This window comes from Engraulis encrasicolus, chromosome 1 (assembly GCF_034702125.1).
Source record: "Engraulis encrasicolus isolate BLACKSEA-1 chromosome 1, IST_EnEncr_1.0, whole genome shotgun sequence".
Classification (NCBI taxonomy): domain Eukaryota; kingdom Metazoa; phylum Chordata; class Actinopteri; order Clupeiformes; family Engraulidae; genus Engraulis; species Engraulis encrasicolus.
In genome coordinates, this window is record NC_085857.1 from 39,464,663 (window position 1) to 39,479,488 (window position 14,826).

The 14,826-nt window shown below is 42.3% G+C and overlaps 1 protein-coding gene across 2 annotated transcripts in view; it reads left to right on the forward strand.

The window, feature by feature from the left end:
• The window catches only part of LOC134451451 (myosin-10), a 119,126-nt gene that overhangs the window by 44,584 nt on the left and 59,716 nt on the right, over positions 1 to 14,826 (forward strand). The window contains exons 4-7 of one of the 2 annotated variants that reach the window (XM_063201933.1): positions 5,490 to 5,517; positions 11,499 to 11,601; positions 13,100 to 13,129; positions 14,599 to 14,616. In XM_063201933.1, coding sequence (XP_063058003.1) covers positions 5,490 to 5,517; positions 11,499 to 11,601; positions 13,100 to 13,129; positions 14,599 to 14,616 — 179 coding nt within the window. The remainder of the gene's footprint in view (positions 1 to 5,489; positions 5,518 to 11,498; positions 11,602 to 13,099; positions 13,130 to 14,598; positions 14,617 to 14,826) is intronic. The other variant, XM_063201941.1, reaches the window with a different exon arrangement.

Below are 14,826 nucleotides of genomic sequence, written 5' to 3' on the forward strand. Positions count from 1 at the left end.
TGACATGAGGTGATCTAAGTGGACGATTTGAATGTGGCCATATCTAGCCCAGTGGAACCCAAACTCAACCATGACAAGGCCCCCCATATACAGGGGCCGCGACACACTATTTTTTTTGTGCACCCCTTTCACAACCCCAGTCTATGTCTGTGAGTCAGTGCCCCACAGGCCACAGGGATATGGAAAATAATAATGATAATAGTAGTAATATTCAGAGATGCAGCAGATTATACAGTAATAACATTCTTAACTAAATGTAATATTGTTTAGCTTATTTTCGGATTTTTTTGTCATATTAAGTTATAGAATTTATTCAATTATTTATTCCGCTTTTCCAGCCAACCTGCCGCGGCACCCCTAGCACCATTCGCGACTCCATAGGGGTCTCCGGCCCCCACTTTGAAGACCACTGATCTAGCCTATTTGGAAGTGGCCAGTATAATGGTAGCAGCTGGGCAGAGTCAGACCTCTGGATTGAGGGGGGAAGGTTATCCCTCATAATTTCATGTGGCTTGGGAATGGTTTGATTTAATACTCTATTTACCCTCATTTGTGTCTCGTCCGTTCGTTTACAACTGGATTATAGATTATGATACTAATGAGTTATTTACTGAAGAATCAATAAGTCAGTACAGTTAGCAATGCAGTAGCACTGCTGTAGATGTTTCATTCGTTTACAACTGGATTATAGATGGGAAGATGAAAAATGTTGTAGTTATTCATAGAAGAATCAAGGTCATTAAGCGGAACTGCTCACAGAGAATAATCGTACAGGTATTTGTAAATGTTGTAAATGTAGTGGTAAGGGATTTGGACAGTAGATCAGAGGGTTGTAGGTTCAATCCCCAGCTTTACCATGGCTGAAGTGCCCTTGAGCAAGACACCTAACCCCACATTGCTCCAGGGACTGAAACCAATATCCTGTATTTAAATAACAAAGTCGCTTTGGATAAAAATTGTCATAATGTGTGTAAGGTAATGCAATGCAAATGGGCTTGCAAATGGCTTTCGTTGCAGTGAAGGCCAAAGGTGATTTTTTTTGTTACGGCTGCTTCAATAATCGCCAGTTTGGTTTTAATATGGTTGCCGGGGCTTCCATTACATGTCAGATGGGAAAGCTCTGGTGGACCATAAGGACACGGACACACACACACACACACACACACACACACACACACACACACACACACACACACACACACACACACACACACACACACACACACTGCACAGCACTGCAGCAGAAGAAGAAGTGGGTCAGTGGATGAATGAATCTCACTGTCTGACAGATGACAAATGTCCGCGATTGTAATCCCTCGTAATCTCATCAGATTCCCTACAATAAAATGTCCAATCTACTATTATGTGGGTGATTTTGCGCTGTTTTGGATGCTCGAATCATGTTTCATTGGTAATAGAGTAGGGTACAAAACAGTAGGGATTTGAGTAGACACTTAATTGATCAAGACAATACACATCATGTTAATGATACAGTATTGCATACATCTGCCCATACACTCACTCCCTTACCCCATTTAAGCCTGATGTTGTGTATACGCTGCATTGACCTAGATGCCCGGAGTGACATAGTCACTGCATTCAGGCTCTTGAGATTGTAGAGTTTTTTTTAATTTAAAATGTGGGTTTCTTAGAGCTGAATGAACACATTCTAATGCAAGATAAGGGTCCTAGCTTTTATTTGCAACTTATTTCATGTTTTTATGTGCTTCGGACGGAGGCTGAGATATTTAGGCAGGGCTCCAGAGTGCGACCAATTTGGTCGCATATGCGCCCATTTTTTTCAATGGTGCGCCTAAAAAATATTTTTAGGCGCACCGGTGCGACCAGCCATCAGTAGAACAAAATCAATTACCAAACAACCGTTTTAATGGACATAAAATTAATAGTCATTCTACAGAAGTGGCCCATCATCACACAATAAAGCGTGTCGATGCGGTCATTCCTTCAACTCCGCTGAACTACCGGTAGCTTTCTCCCCCTTCCTCGTTCACAGGCAGCCCGACATTTCAGAATAGAATGTTCAACCTCGCTCAACTATCCGAGTTCACATGTGCCAGCGAGTTTTGCAATGGGCGAGACAGTTACAATCACGGTAAAAACAGCAAAATGACTTGAGGATATTTTAAACACGAGAGAGTCACAATCACAGGGAAAAACTAAATGGCTTGAGCGGATATTAAACATTGGCACACAAAAACGGCGGATAATTGCCCGTTTCAGTCGTGTGCAGAGCTGGCCAAACAACAGGTGACGCGCTAGTCTGTCGGAACTTCTGTGAGTTTTTTGATAGCGACTAGGACAGGCTACATACTGCCTATCAGTCTGCAAGGCATCGTTCATGCACCTCGAGACAGCACGCGATAGAGGGAGGGAGAGAGAGAGAGAACGAGAGAGAGAGTGAGCGAACGAGCGCACTAGTGCTGTCGTGTCTGTTCGTAGCGCTTGCTAAGATATCACAATCATTATGCAGAGGGAGAGCGCTCAAAAACGGGGAAATAGACGAAACCCAATTCACCTCAGATTCCACTGTAAACATAGGCTAGGCTATTTGTGTCTAATGATTTTAAAAATCATTACATTTTTAGCAGGGTTTGTTTAAAAAAATCTATCTATCCATCCATCCATCCATCCATCCATCCATCCATCCATCCATCCATCCATCCATCCATCCATCCATCCATCCATCCATCCATCCATCTTCATATTGTAACTCTGTGCTTGTGCCGTGTGCGTAGCCTTATTTCAGAAAAGGCTGGTATGTTGATCTTACTAGTCAAACACATACTGACTAAAAGGCTACTAATTTGGTCTTTTCTACCAGCCAAACTGCTTGTAGCCAAGATGTGTTAGTTAGGTAGCCAGTAGCCTACTGTCATCTCTTTTATAAGGAGCACATTTGGAAGACTAACCTATAGCACATGAAAGGCTCCAGGTCTTTTAAAATAATAGAATAATAATAATAATAATAATAATAATAATAATGATTATTGTTGCTATTATTATTGCTATTGTTATTATTTTTAATAATTATTTTTTAAAGCTGAGGTGCGTGTGTGTGTATGGGGTGGTGAAAACATTTCGGTGCACCTAAATTTTGTGCTGGTGCACCTAAAAAAAATGTTTAGGCGCACTAGTGCAACCAGTGCAAAAAGTTAGTCTGGAGCCCTGTTAGGGTTTTATAGGCTGAGGGCACCTTTTCCCAGAAAGGGCTTGGGTATTCAGTAGGCGTTCTAGGCTTTAATGGGTTAAATGAGGATAGCATGTTGTAGTACTGGTTGTCATATGTAGGCAATCTCAGAGAAGCATTTCGCATTCCTGTTTGAGGTGAAGTGGGGTGGCGCAGAGTGGGGCCACACATGGCACCTTGCTGCCAAGATCGGAGCGCTTATGATCGGCTTCTCATCACCTTGACAAATTTCATTGAGCCTATATTATTAGACCATAGCTATAGATTAGCCCAATAGCGATAGATCTTTTGCTTTGTCGTTCATGAAGGTGTCATCGTGTAGTAGGCTGAAGAGTTCAGAAAGAGTCCATCACACATTTACATTTCATTTTTAGAAAGTATTTACATTTTACTGTACGTGAATAAATTAGTGTCAAAGTTATGGGTGCACTAGGTAGCCTCGGACAATATCCCAGGCCCTGAAACTGGCTAGCCAATCACAACGCAGCAGATTGGTTTTGGATGCAAATCGGACTTTTGGATGCAAAGCGGACAGGGTTTTGAGGGAGTGATGACAAAGCGTTGGCCAATAGGCACAGACACAGTTCGAAAAACGACGGGTTGTTCCCATAAACAATCTTCTAGAGACTTAATATTCACAATTAAACTCACATTTAGGCTGGCTTGTCAATACCAATTTGGACATAAATTTGCACTGCTTGGCAAGGTTTCTTCAGCTTTGATATTTGGAGAAGATGCTATGAATGGTCTCCGGGGGATTGAAACTGTGGTGATACTGTACATTAGGACATCCTGACAACAGGAATACAGGGGTGTTTTACTTCGTATTTCGCATGTTGATACTTGGTGATGGAAAAAATCACTGCAATATTTGTAAAGTGTGTCGAATAGAATATTTACAGTTATAAGATACTGAAATTTCAAAATGAACAGTACTATAAGTTGTAGCTAGGCCTACAGATAAATCTATCAAACATTTAGGCTATTTAAACAAAATGACCTCGACAATTCAGCATTTCTAATGGGCAGAGAGAGAGAGAGAGAGAGAGAGAGAGAGAGAGAGAGAGAGAGAGAGAGAGAGAGAGAGACAGAATCTGCCACTGACTGTTAAAAAGAGCGGCAGCTCCTTTAAAGGGACAATGCATATCACATATGCAAATGCATATCACACGGAATGTTTTGCAATTGTGGCACAGGCAAGATTTCTGGAAGTTGTTTATGTGTTCCATGCAATGCGTGAGGAAATGTAGGCTATGTCGAGCTGGTACTCACACACAATAATGTCTCTCTATGCTTCACCTCAAACAATAACGTCTCTTTAGTCTACCACTTATGAAAAAGCACTCAAACAACACCTACCACAGCAGAGAGATTAATGTTTTCAGCATGCAAACACTGTTCATATTCAGTAGGTCTGCTGAAGAAACAGGTGGAGAGGAGAAGCAACTGGAGTGCAGTGATGACGCTATGGTGACGTGCATACCTAAACTCAAAACCCATATTTTGAAAATAGATTAACGTGTGATATTTTCTTTATTGCGCGATAAGAGTCTCACATTATCGCAGCACGTTAACGCCGACAACGGCCCACCACTATTTCTAACATACCGATATTCACATAATTGTAGGTCCTGGCTCACATGAACTGTCATTTTTGCCCTCTAGTCTAGCACATCAGGTGCTGGTAGCAAATGCTTTGGACACAAACTCTGTAGTTTCCTGTCCACACACACACACGCGCGCAGACACACACACACACACATACACACGCACACGCACACACTAAGCGTGATCACCTTATCTCTCCCCCTCACAGGGGCTTGGCATTTGTTTTTTTAAAAACACCCGCCCTTCCTTTCCTCTCCTCTCCCATGATGTGTGCTTTGGAAAGTTCTTTCCATCGCCTCTTTGTGCCTCTACATCTCTCTGAAATAAAAGGGTAGTTTTGATGGACACCGCATGTAAATACGATCTGCCGCTTTCCACATTTCAGAACCAGAGACGAATATTCATTGCATTTATATATTTCCACAACCCTGCTCATGTTGCAGCCAAGCCTGCTATTTTGTTTGGCCCGAATGGAATAATTCATACCTCTGTGTATTTGCTTTTCAAATTTGATACTATATTTATAACTATAGGAACTTGGATTGCAGGAATCATTTGACTCTGTCAAAACGATGTGACGTGGCCATGAGACCATGCCAGAGCACATTATCCAGCCTGTTTACTTATTTCTTTTCTTTTTTTCTTCTTCTTCTTCTTCCCTTCTCCCTTATAGATCGTGAGGACCAATCAATTCTTTGCACGTAAGTAACTTGTCCCGTCAGCACATTTACACTTCACTAATTAATGGGTAGTGAGCTCACTGTACGTCTCCATGGTCTCTCTTCACTGCATTTGTCAATATCAGCCCACTTCAGTTTTTAAATGGTTATAATGAGATATGAAATGACACACAGTTTATATAACAACAACAAATAAACAATAATACATTTTATTTTCTACATGAAAGATATAAGGTCACATTAGGAATAGAAATACAATCACAACACATAAAAACGAGAAAATGTATTTAAAAGAAAGATTTGGGATCACAGAGTACTGTATATGAAGAGGCCCTAAATGCCTTTCCAGAAACATTTCATAATTAATTTTTATGTAATACTAATCTATCAAAATTGCATAATTTCGATATTATTTATGTAATTTAAATATTTATATGTATTATCAAGTAAATTAATTTAAACAAAACCAACAATGGGGTTCCCGAAAAATATATAAGTGCAGGTCTTCAGAAATGGAGTTAGAGGGTTTTGCATCTGAACTCTTCATATGCTTTCCCCCTTATAAGATATTCCTGCCTGACCAGATGGAAGCAATACGAGACCCCTTGTCTGTCAACGAGCACAACAAATGCTATCAGTCTTGTCCGCCACTCTACATCTGGTTTAGTCATCACCCCCCTTTGTATACTGCCAAAGACTTGCTGGAGCTGTACATCTTCCGCTATTTGTAATGTAAACTGCAGTTACCACCACCATCTCGCTGACGCTGAGCAAGTCTCCTGCAGCCAGCCACTGGCCCTTGTCCCTGCCTGTCTCTGGAACTGACACTCGTCCAGGGAGCCCTGTGCTGCTAGCGAGTCCTGATTGGTGTCTTAACCTAGCAAGACCTTGTCAGACACAAGCACAAGACACAAAACCTGCCTTCAACTGAATGATGAATGTCTGCAACACTGTTATCTCTCCCAGATTTAAAAAGAAAATCTGGGAGCAATAACAGTGTTGCGGACATTCATCATTCACTTCAGTTATTTTATTTTGTCCAGCACCTGTGCTACTGTGATGTGCGAGCATCCTCTGCGTTCTTGACAAAACTTTCCTTTCATATTAACTCTGGGCCAGTTGTTTTGGGAGGGCTTATTAATTAGTCTTGTTACTCGACAACTAGCTAATTGGCGAACAGGGAATAGGGGACGCAATTCAAACTTCAACAACACCCTTGTTAGCAAGTCTTGATTCAGTGTCTTAAGCTACTCTGCATTGTTTTTGGGCGTAGGGAGGGAGCAGGTGGGGGAAGCTGTCTGTCTGCAGCATTGCATAATACTCAGTTGCAAAGCTGCAAAATTCGGCTTGTTGCTTTTCATAACAAATTCAGGAAAATCCTTGGCCACCGTGCAAACCAGGAGGACTATGGAGTGGCATTGCTGGTTGCGTGCCGTTTTCTTCAAGTTTGCAACCTCGCGTTATGATTTACAGCTCACTGATGAGGAACGCAGAGGAGTCGAGTCGAGTGCGTGCACCAGATTCCCCCGCGCTTTTCCCAGAGTCAACAGAGCGAGTGGCCAGAGGGAGACAGCACAACAACAATGCAAGCTTAGTTGTAGTTGCTGGAAACGTTGCTTCTAGAAATATTTGTCACCTCCTTTTGAACCTCTGTCCTGCCTCAGACTGATAAGAAAAGTGGGCCCAGAAGTCATCAGTCAAAGCTGCATGAATACAGTAGTTTGTACATAAATGTAATTAATGGGTAGTTAGTTCACTATACACCTCCGTGGTCTCTCTTCACTGCATTTGTCAATATCAGCCCACCTTTGTTTTTAAACGGTAAAGAGACATGAAATGACACACACCAATGAATAAACAAATAATACATTTTATTTGTTATATGAAACCTTATAGAAGGCGTAAGGTCACCTTAGGAATAGAAATATAATCACAATACATAAAAACGAGAGAATCATTTAAAAGAAAAAAAAGATTTGGGGTTACAGTAGTGTATATGCTTAGTTGCTGGAAACGTTGCTACCAGAAATATTTGTCACCTCCTTTTGAACCTCCGTCCTGCCCACAGATTGATGAGAAAAGTGGGCCCAGACAGTGGCGGAACAATTACATACAGGGCCCCAGGGTAGGGTTGTCGGAGCGGATCGGTATGCGCGGAAAAATCCGATCCAGAATTCCGATCCATTTTCCTGTTTTGTGTTTATTAATATCTGAAAAAAAAACAGGTCAGTTTCTCATTAAAAACCATTGTGTATTACTCAAATTCACCTAATTCAGTTGGCTAGTTGTTACTAAGAGTAAAAGCCCTTTTCAACATGACTGTGACAACAAAGTAAGTAGGCTAAATAACTTTCAACTTAAATACTCCGATAGGCCGGTATCGGTATCGGCCGGTATCGGAATCGGATCGGAAGTGAAATAAAATATCTGTATCTGATCGGAAGTGCAAAAACCTGGATTGGGACATCTCTACCCCAGGGCAAGGCATTGATAGGGCCCCCATACAGCCTACAAATGTCCCCCATATCTAATACAGGAAGGTCCTGGGCCCCGGGGTAAATGCCCTGCTCGCCCCTCTATAGCTCCACCCCTGGGCCCAGAAATCGTCAGTCAAAGCTGCATGAATGAATAGTTTGCAAATACATGATGCTCACAGGTCGTGCGTGTTGGTCGACATTTAAGACTCTGTGTGGATGCTGTGTACGCGGGTACCAACATACTTTCATGGCCCCTCGGACCATTGAGAGCAAAACGTCTTCCACTGACAGGAGAGCACAGTCCTTTACTGTCCTCGATACTGGCTCCCCAAAGTTAAGAAGTGTGAGGGTAAGCCCCACAACAATCCATAAAATACAGAGGTCCACAGTTGGCCTACAAGTCCAAAGGCACTCCAGGTAAATCCAAAGATCTGAGTGCCTCAGAGGAGCATACTAGCCCCAACGCTGGCCACACAGGCCTCAAGGTGTGAGCAGGTGCCTCCTGGTGCTCACCTGTTCCACAAGTCTCTCTCACTAAAGGGCAATTTATACTTATTGGCACTGACGGTTGCAGAGCCTGTGCAACCGTCTGTGCGCAACCACGTCCCCCCACGCAGAGGCTCTGCAACCGTCCTCGCGCGCCTCAAGAAAATCTTGACTACGCGTCAGATGGTTGCGAAGGTCGCAGAGAAAAGGCGCTGTGATTGGTCGTCTGGCTACTTCCTTATTCTCGTGGCGGCACAGTTCTCCGGTAGTTTACGAGAGCAAAACTGTCAATACTCTGTGAAATCCGAACGCTTTCTTTCTAGTGTGTGTAAATAAATGAAGCTACAATGACTGAATTAGTAAGTAGCAAACAAACTATACATCAGTTAAGCACTCACGGCACAATGCCTGTAGTCTGACTACTGTACTGTGGTCTTGTAGCTATGTAGCCAAATGTGGCTAACGACAGAGACCTCGTGTGCAGATCTATAACATCAACAACGGGCGCAGTTGCTGAACTATAATCTGCCCTTAATGGCGCATTCAGGCCAACTGAAAATTGTGCCGGCGCCAGTTCCTGCACCTAATCGCGAACAGGTCGGCGGGTTCATACCGCAGATCTTACCATTCGTGAACCAGAAAGTTTGTTCGCAATGCAAATCGAAAAATACTTGTTTTTTATACGTTTTTTTCCCCCCAAATTGTTACACGAATGTAGACGTCAGCAGATGCATCCAGATAACATACAGTCACGTGCGGAAAAGTTCAAAACCCAGTATGAACGCAGATGGTTCTCAGATAAGCAATTTAGGGCACCAGCACCGCTCTGGTCGGCCTGAAAACAGGCCTGACCTATGACCTTATAGGCCAAGAGCCCCCAAAAAGTTTGTCTGTGCCCCTGTGTGGTGTGGACATGTTAGTCTGGTGTCTATTTCCACATGGCCTACCTAACAGCCTGTGCAAGCTGATGACTAATAGCGGGGGTAAATGTCCAGGACCTAAGTGAGGGGATGCTTCTACAGTGAAATTAACTCCCTGACCGAGCTCTCTTGGCCCCAATCCATCAGCAGATAATTGCACTCACAGATCAAATACAGGCATCGCAAAGCCCCCCACTTCTACCCAAGAGCTGTAGCTCAGACGGTGCCTCCCACTTCTAGGAAGAGACCGTCAATCCTGGCTTTAGGAAGTGAAAGCCAATTGGCGGTGTTTGCACTGTTGGTTTTTGTATTTGTCATGGAAGAGATCAGGTCCAGATAATGTGCCATGATTTATGGTGTTATGATGCCATTTTGGCCTTGCTTGCGCGGGGGAAAACTTCTCCACTAAAAGATACAATCCTAATATGAAACACATGACCATTACGCCTAGATGGTCAACACGCAGTGATTTTGGACGTTATCTGTCAAACTTTTGTCAAAGAGCTGCTGCATTCCAACAAGCGTAATGTAACCACATCTTTCTTTTGCGTTTGTTTTCGTCTCGGTCTGCCAGCGACCCTGTTTGCTCCAGCCAGCCACCGTAGTGGCCTCTCTTGGCTGCAAATTGTGGCTGAGACTCGATATCCATCCTCCAGTTGCTCCCTCTGTCCTCTGGCTTAGTCAGCCTTCGAGGCTTCGCAATATAGAGGAAAGTCTTAATTAGGGCTGCTGTATGAGGAGAAAAATCAATATCATCAATATTGATATCACGATTTTTTAGAGGATAGTCAAATAACGATAGACAAATAATTGTGCTAAATAATTCACATTCTTCCCTCCCATCAGTACAGTGTGAGGGGAGGGCCACAGAGAAACACACAGTGGTGTTCTGCATGAGTTTTGGTTAGGAAGTCTGTTCTGTGCTCAAAATGGTTCACATAGAGGGGAATGTATTACGCTTAGCGTAACCTACATGTAAGCAGTATAGACAAATTATTATTTTTTTGTTTCAAATCGATATTATGAAATTTGCTTTTGTTTGACAGCAATATTGATATCAGGATATAAATTAGATTATTGCACAGCCCTAGTCTCAATACACCAAACTGCAAGAGGATGAGGATGAAGGAGGGAGGCCAGGAGGGATTCCGCATTCCTCTCTTGATTTCTTCACCGGACGGGGTGTGAGAATGGAGGCGTGATTGGGGACGTTGGAAGCAACTGAAGGGCAGCTATTAAGACTCAGCCTGTGTGTATTGGAAAGAAGGCCGATGCCGATACAAACAAGGCGCATAATCCCCCTCCCGTTCTTAGATCAGCAAAAACCAGAGCTGCGAGTTTAGGAGTTTTATTGTTGGAACACTGTTGACCACGCTGCCAAATGTGGCGCTACTGATGTAACCACTGGTGTCAGTTTCTGTTGGAAGGCTGTAGCGCATTGACTCAAGAGTGTCAGTGACAGGATTGTTTATGCCTGGGGGTGTACACACACACACACACACACACACACACACACACACACACACACACACACACACACACACACACACACACAAAAGCTGTCATCACTCCAGACCCAGAGATTGCACCCCTCTGCCCCAGGCCCCATCCCCTTACCCCGGATGATCCCAACCAAAAACCTCAGTCGCTGACTCAGACCCCTAAAACGCAAGGCAAATATACAGGGGGTTTATAAAGGTAAATACACAGGGATTTACCACCAAGGCCTCCTCTGCTGCATCTGCAACGCCAGTCCTCACAGCTCCTATTAGCATTTATTCCGCTTTTTGAAAATAGGGTTTGGAGGTACACATTTGGGGGCTGTTCTTTTCTTTTGGTATGCTCTATGCTGAATTAAAATTCAAACACTCCTTTCCAAAACAGCACAAAGCCATTTAAATTCTATTTCCATTAATCTTTTTTTTTTTTTTTTTTTTAAATTGAAGTACGGTATCATCCAGGCAATTGAAACTGAGATTTTTGAAAATGGATGTATACTGTGTATATATCGTTTTCAAAAGCTCATTTAAATTGTTGATTGCTAATTATTTGAAAATAAAATGATAAACTTGTATTTTTAATGAATGATTTGATGTGATTTGTGTGTGTTTTGCCACAGAGGTGAATCAGGTGCAGGCAAGACAGAAAACACCAAGAAGGTGATCCAGTACCTCGCCTACGTCGCCTCCTCACATAAAGGAAGAAAAGACCATAACATTCCAGTGAGTATCTCTTCAACTGACTTACTCAGGCCTTTACATTCCCATAGGAACATACAACCATTGACAAAGCTCCTCTATCGTCAGTGTTTCTGTAGCTCAGTGGAAACAAAGCCCACTGGACCTCATCATACCCCTCCCAATGCCCCCTTGACTTCATCATAAGCCTGCCAACGGAAATAGACTTATGCACTTCAATTGCAGCCCCCTTCAACTGCATCCTTCTCAATGGCCTCCAAGTGCTCTCCTGAAAACTGCGAAAAAAAAGTCCGCGACACCAAGCTCCCGGGAGCTTGGTGTCGCAGACTTCATTTTCAGTTTTCATGTGATTTTGCTAGTCCTGCACACAATATTTTTGTTCTATTTTTTTTCTTTTTTTCTTTTACAATTTGACCCCAAGTGCTCTCCACCAGTGCCCCCTGCAGGGCTGTGGAGTCCCCGTTGAGTAACACTAGTGGTGTAGCTGAAGTGAGCTATATCGCTTAATAGTAATAATAATATCTCTGCTCGCCCCCTACCTGTCCACCCACTCTGTCACCATAGTCTTATTATCACCGTACAGCAGGCAGCTGCAGTTGACTAGTACTTCAGATTCACAATCTCCTATTGTAGAGGAGCGGATAGTTGGCCCCGTGTGTCCACCCACACTACAGTACCTACAGTATACTGTAGTTCCATTATCACCATAGCCAGTTGCATTTGTCTGGTACGTAACTGCGGCTTCTCTTCTCTTCACTGAGGAGAAGTTAGTTGTATGAGAACAGATAGAGCGAGAGCAGTCCTGGACCAAAAATATTAAACTGAAAAGGAATTATAAATGTCCACAAAACTGATTAACGTCCCCAAAGGTATTATTAGCCTGAGTTTTCCGACTCTTTGTCCATCATCAAAGTGCAATGTTGTCACATTGCACTTTGATGAAGAACAACGTGCCCAAATTGTTGTGTTAATCAGTGCTGCTGACCTGACCTTTTAAACATCACTGTATAGCTTCAGATAACCAGCTTGCTTCCCAGTGGGTCATGGAACGAGGGACTTCCCTCCATGGAGAATGAGTGTGGCTTGTAGTAAAGCGATCTATTTTCCCCCAAACCTTTGCAGCATATTTTACTGGCTGTGGAAAACCACTGCAAAAAGGGCAAACCTCAGCATTTTTTACTGAACCGTGTCGATGTACTGTATAGAGAAAATGCATATACTGTTAAAAATCTATCTAGGTTTGGGGTTAAGCTATTGGTCGCATGCAGTTGTAAAACAATGCGTGGGTGCATTTCTCAAAAGAGAAGTTGTTAGCCTGTTAGCAACTTTGGTAGTTGTCAATGGGAAAATGCATTGAAAACAACAGAGTAGCTAATATAGTAAGCAACTTTGGTTTTGAGAAATGCACCCCTGTTCTGCAGCAGCGTGTTTCTAAAATAAATGGGACCTTGGGCTTGTCTCCAGTCCATGTGCTCTGGCAAAACCGCCTCTAACTCAACATTTGTTTATTTGCAATAAACAGCCAGAGTCGCCAAAAGCAGTGAAACTACAGGCAAGTTTTCCACGATTCTTTTTCCTACTGGAAATACAGTATAATGCATGCATTACTAACTTGTTAAGTGGTCCAGAAAGGGGGTCAATTTGATGTGTTTGTTTGAGCTTGAAAGCCATTCTGCTCTTAACAGTAGAGATGCACGGCGGAGATGCATTCAAAGGTTTTATTGCAGTTATTGTTTTAATGCATTACACAGAGAGAGAAACAAAAGTGCTTTGCAGAACGTACTATACAAAGGTCAAAGTACAATAGTCATTGGTCTTTCTCTGTAGAGCTACTCGTAGCTAGGAATCAAGCTGTAATGCCATCTGTGCATACAAAGACAAACACATATTGCAGGATTGACCTATTTTCAGACACTATTTGGGGGGGTCAAGGTTTTGAGGCGGCTATACAACCAGGTTTAACCCTTGCATGCTTTCAGTAAAAGCCTTTATCCTTCGTAGGCTATATTCTGTGTAAAGATGATCTAACTGCATTGTATTTTGGGCTTTTAGTAGATTTACATTACATTTTAATTTGCATGTTATTAGATTAGTAAAGATATTTCCTTTGTCTTAAAGCATGAGCCTTTTAGTGACACGGACATTTTTCTATGAATCCGATCAATGATATCAATTTAAAATGATAACTTTCCATGCATTTCTTGTAGGAGTGTTGATGCTAACAGAAACGATGTCTGGGGAAAGAAGTGTTTTAGAATTGCCACTGTAGTGTTGAATCAAGTTATGTCTGAGAACACAAATGTCTAGATTTGTCATTGAAGATGATCATGGGGCCAAAAAAATGTGAACATACGGGTCATTGACATGTTTTCAGTAGTATACGTCAGGGTGATGCAACCACAGCTAATGACGCTTTTTTTGGTAACACTTAACTTGACGCCGGTGTCATAAGCATGTCATTACTGTGTCATAATAATGTCATGACAAAGTCATAGATAAGTCATAAACATTATATCCATGTCATAAACATTTTATGACTATTGGCCTTAAGTGACATTCAATTCTTTGCCATAACTGAATGTCACTTAAGGCCAATAGTCATAAAATGTTTATGACATGGAGATAATGTTTATGACACGTGCATAACACTATTATGACACTGTAATGACATGCTTATGACACCGGCGTCAAGGAAACTGTTACCCATTTTGTTAGTTCGTTCTGATTGGATTATTTATCATTTCTTTCTTATAATTAATTACCAATTATTGTAGTGGCATTAGACTTTGCTCTGGTTGCACCACCTGACGTCTGTTACTAAATAATGTCAAATGGCCCATTCCCGTTTCTCCTCTGTATGTAGATTGTAGCCTCCTGATCCTGTTAAATCCTTTAGTTCCACGGCCCTCACATTTTATTTGTATTACTGTAGTCTCTGTAGCATTGTGTTGATGTGTGTGTTGTTATCCATGATCATTAACACTTGTTTGTTTCCATGATAACATTGGCCACTGACAACAGAGTGGATCCCTTTTTTATGTGAGTAGCTTGTAGAGCCTGTTACCTTTACCTTTACCTCACCTCACATCACATCACCTCATGCACTTCACCTCACTTTACAACAGTGGTTCCCAAACTTTGGTTCTACGAATATTTTCACAACCCCTCTCCCATATCATATTCCACACGCAAAGCATTTTTAAAAATTTGTGTTGCTTAATGTTACCATCATAGACATGTGTATGTAAT